This window comes from Loa loa, assembly GCF_000183805.2.
Source record: "Loa loa unplaced genomic scaffold supercont3.31, whole genome shotgun sequence".
Classification (NCBI taxonomy): domain Eukaryota; kingdom Metazoa; phylum Nematoda; class Chromadorea; order Rhabditida; family Onchocercidae; genus Loa; species Loa loa.
Window position 1 is genome coordinate 348,065 of NW_018108211.1, and position 4,580 is coordinate 352,644.

The 4,580-nt window shown below is 34.6% G+C and overlaps 1 protein-coding gene across 1 annotated transcript in view; it reads left to right on the forward strand.

Moving 5' to 3' along the window:
- LOAG_16968 (mevalonate kinase) overlaps positions 1 to 4,580 on the forward strand; it is a gene marked incomplete at its 3' end in the record, with an annotated part of 14,541 nt that overhangs the window by 4,458 nt on the left and 5,503 nt on the right. The window contains exons 2-6 of the mRNA XM_020449621.1: positions 2,547 to 2,704; positions 3,051 to 3,198; positions 3,593 to 3,746; positions 3,991 to 4,058; positions 4,185 to 4,255. Coding sequence (XP_020306835.1) covers positions 2,547 to 2,704; positions 3,051 to 3,198; positions 3,593 to 3,746; positions 3,991 to 4,058; positions 4,185 to 4,255 — 599 coding nt within the window. The remainder of the gene's footprint in view (positions 1 to 2,546; positions 2,705 to 3,050; positions 3,199 to 3,592; positions 3,747 to 3,990; positions 4,059 to 4,184; positions 4,256 to 4,580) is intronic.

Consider the following 4,580-nt stretch of genomic DNA (forward strand, 5'->3'; position numbering starts at 1 on the left):
ATATATATATATATATATATATGTGTGTGTGTGTGTGTGTGTGTGTGTGTGTGTGTGTGTGTGTGTGTGTGTGTGTGTGTGTGTGTGTGTGTGTGTGTGTGTGTGTGTATGTATATGTGTGAATACTTAGCACATATGAATAGAAGCAGTGAATTGGACGAAGGCTTTTCTCGGTCCTCTTGTTATTGTGCGGGAGTTGGGCTTTGTCAGACTGTTTCAACAATAATTGTGCGGTTTTGCCTAAGATGTACTTATCAGTCGGAAGTACAAGGAACTTGTTACAAGCATGAAATGAGAGCTGGAAAAATCGACCGACCAGCGGCTGCTTTTCGGCTTTTATCAATTTCATATAATATTTGATAAATTGGTCTGTTCACATTTGACATCTGTAAAATAGTTGCGTTGCAGTGCGCGTTGATAGCTCAGAAAGACAGGGCAGGACAGAACAGCACAACAGTAGCAGAGGCAACAACAGTATCAGGTATTATGGAAGGAGGGGAACGTGCACAACAGTCTAACTCGACAGTGTCTATGGTTACAGTGTCGTCCGTGGAAGACAACTTCTCATACCTTGAGTTTTGTATGTAACTTCAAGCTTCTTCATCTTTTTGAATTGAGACGATCTGAATAGATTTCCATTTTCACCTTCATTTCGAAATGGTTGGAACCAGGCAAGTTTTTTCATTGAGTTGAGAAGCTTCCCGAATTGAAATTTCATGTCCATTTGTTTTCTCTCTTTCTTCTCTTGATGGTTAGTCTGCTTGACAATATTGCATTACATTGCTTGTTTTTACTCTTCCACTTCATCTGTTCCGGTTTTACTGGTTCGATTCTCAACCATTCTTTGTCGAATGTCAGTTAATGTTTTTCGAATTTCCGTAATGTTTGTCATGTCCCGAAGTTTAACGAAGACGAAGCAAAACGTAAAATTGATGAATAGGTTGCTATTTAATGTTCGGAACCCTGATGATAATGTCAGCTAATGGAAGTATATATTTATTACTTCTTCTATCGTTGTGCTCCCGACTCCTCTTTCGGGGAATTTTCATTCTAACGCTATATTTAATGATATATACAAGCACTTCCCGTTTCATTACGTTAGCAATATCTTAAATTCATTTTTTTAAATTCAATTTCTTCCCATCATATGAGGAAGGATTGTGAGTTAAGCCTTATTTTATTGCTTGTGTATTTAGCTTATGCTTGGGATAGAAGTACTTCTCATCTTGTGCGTTAGACTCTATTTTAGTTACCTTTCATTTTACGTCGATTCATAAAAAATTTCACACTGACCGCTTACTGTTGTAGTTCAAACATCTGCCTTTATTAATTGATGATGATGATGAACTCTCGAGTAGTTGGATTCACAGTATGAATTAATTCCATTCTTTAAAGGATAACGGGCATCAAAAAAAGGAATTCAAAAGGGTCGGGTCTTAGGAATTTTCACTCGTTAAATTAAACAAACGTTTTTACCAAAATATCTTTATTTCTAGCTAGGTTCAAACTTGAAGTTTGTGTTACATGATGATCCTGTATAAGTTATCGATTATTGTCATTTACAGTTCCTTAGGAGAACCGAAAGGGAAAGTATTCTTCAAATAGCATAATTGCCATTTCCAGTTCTCTTCTTTCTATTCTTCTATTGCTTCAAAGAGCGCAGCAAAAAGCGTTTCACGTCGTTCTATTAATACTTAAAGCATATAACCTGTATTTGCGAGTAACATAGGAACTAAGACCTAAGGATATAATTTCTGATTACGTAATGTTATATTCTTGTACATGACGCTATATAGTACATAACGTTATATTCTATAGAACTGAGGAGTTTTATGTGCAGAAGTAATGATTTTATAAGCGATAAATTGCCTCTCTTTGCTTTAAGCAAACATCTTCCGTCATTTTGAATAAGTTAAGTTACGAACTGACAAGGTAAGTGTTTATCTGAATTGTTTGCGATATAGCTTTTTTCCAAATTACACCATCACGGTTTACTAAGTTATCTTTTTTTCTCATCTTTTCTCCTTCGGCTCTTGAGATTAAATCGTGAAAATCACTGTTTTTGCAAGCTTCCTAATGATAGCTATTAATTGCAAGATCAAAGTTCATCGCCTCTATGTTTGCCTACTTTACGAATGTCTTACTCGGTATTATGGAAGACCACCATTGGCACAGCATCATATTCTCTAAACTTTAAACCGCCACTAATACTTCCGTTTCATCTATATGACGGTAGAGAAGGACTCTTTTTTTGTAACCAACTGTGGACTTCCTTTTATATTTGTAGAAAGTATAATGCAGTAAGTTGGAAGATCTTAACTACTGATTTTTTCTTATTCATTATCATCAGTATTCGCATATTAGTGACTGGGCATACTGTTTCTAATTCATAATATTTTTGTTTTGGTTTTTACATATCCTTGGACACATTAAGAATAGTTTATTTGGAAATACTTCGGATTATCTTTCCTATTATAGGAAAAGATTGGCAGATTGGAAGATCCAGTTTTTATTCTGGATTGTTTAATGTTTTGTACCAATTTCAGTTCACGATTCGCCGCCATCATCTTCCCGTCCTTTAACGGCCGATAACAGTACACACATATTACCAATGCGGTCTTTGTCGAGTTCCTCTGGTGGATTATATATAAGTGCCCCCGGAAAAATCATTTTATTTGGTGAACACGCTGTTGTCTATGGAAGAGTTCGTTTCACCTTTTTTTCTTTCAGTAAAAAGAAGACATGAAAGCCCGAATTTAATTGTCCTTGTAATTTCTACAGTATAATATACCAACATTTAGACGATCTTAGAATGCTTAATAGGTGAAGATATCTCTATGGCATGCAATATGGACCAGTATTTATCCAGTTCATTTGTCAAAAAGGTTTTAGTCACCAACATACAAGCTTTATTTGTCGCATGCATATACTAAATCATTTGAATCTATTTATATGGTAAGCTGGAAACTCGTATTAAAAATAATTTATTTGGTTGTAAAGTGATAATACTGACCGAAAAGATGCTGTGCAATTTGCATTTTTTGTTGCAGACAGCAGTTGCGGGCTCTATAGATTTGCGCACTTACGTTAGCTTATTCACCTCAGCGGATGGCAGAATATATTTGTCGTTACCTGCTCTCGGTGTTGAAAAAACCTGGTTACTAAAGGATCTATTGAGAGCCGGAGAACGTCTTTCTGGTTTTTTTTTTACTTTTGCTTCCTGTTTCAAATAAATAAACTGAAATAGTAATTTGCGGAAAATAACTGGATGTGAATGACTTCAGTTGTTTTTTGTACAGTTACTGTTTCACATCTGATTAAAAAACTCTGGATATTTATAATTTTTTCCAGAAAGACGTTTTTTTTTTTTCCAGAAGGATAGATATTTTTAGAGAAAAAAGAGGAAAGTGATGTTTTTTCGTTTCAGAATTTTTTTAGCATTAACTGCATGCGTTTTTATAGCTTTTGATTATTTTTGCGAAGAAACTATCATTTTAGTCTCAAATTGAGTGAATTTTCTTTTCAACTTCCCTGTTCATTAATTAGATATCTGTGCCAGTTTAGTTTGTATTTTTTCTCATTTTAATCTTAGAATACACGGTTGATGACGGATCGCCACCATCCCTCGAATTACTTGTGCCTATAGCTCGAAAACTGAGCGGATCTTGTGAAGATCAGTGCGGTGTACAACATTTAGCAATACTAGCCTTCTGGTATCTTCTCCTCGGTGTAGTGCAACGAAAAAAGTTTGTCCTTAAATTGAAATTTTTTTGGTCTGTTGATATGTTACACTCAAGTATTTAAAGTAATTTAAAAGTACCTATCCAAAATTTCTTTTTTTTAATGACATATTTCAAGCACTTTTACGCATTGATGGACCATTGTTTTCTTATTGTTTGGTTTCATGCATTTATTTATGGATTTTTATGTGTATTGCAAACTATCTCGCGAAGTAGTCGGTAAATGTGGACTTCCAATAGCTTGTTTCAGGAATATTCTTGCTGTAAAAGTTACCATTCGTTTCAAACTCCCCTCTTGTGTTGGTCTCGGCTCGTCAGGTAATATTGAGAATCGTCAAAATGAAATAAAATTTTACCATTCTATCATAGAACTGGAACTAATTGAACTCAAAGAATTTTTTTTGTTGTCTTCAATTCAGTTCATTGATGCAAATCCATGTTCAGGAGCATACTGTGTTTGCGTTGCAGCTGCACTACTACAAACAGCTGGCTTGATTCCTGCCCCATCGATTCCTGTGAGCTTATGACTTTTTATTTTTTCGTTTATTATTTTTCATCCTTGAAAATAAACTATAGCTTTGAATTTTGAAACTATAGCTACTAACTATCCACATCATCAGCAATATGATGAGAAATATTCCAATTTTAAGTTGCTTTGTGGTATAATTACCACACACAATGTGAAATTCTGATTTTGGCTATTAGCTCTAGTTATGAGTTGTTGCTGGGATATTTTAAGATACATCATAATAGCATAACTTGTGAAGAAAATTAACAGCGAAATTATTTTGGTAATTGCTTCTCTCAGTTAAATGATAATTGCTTCTCTCAGTTAAATGA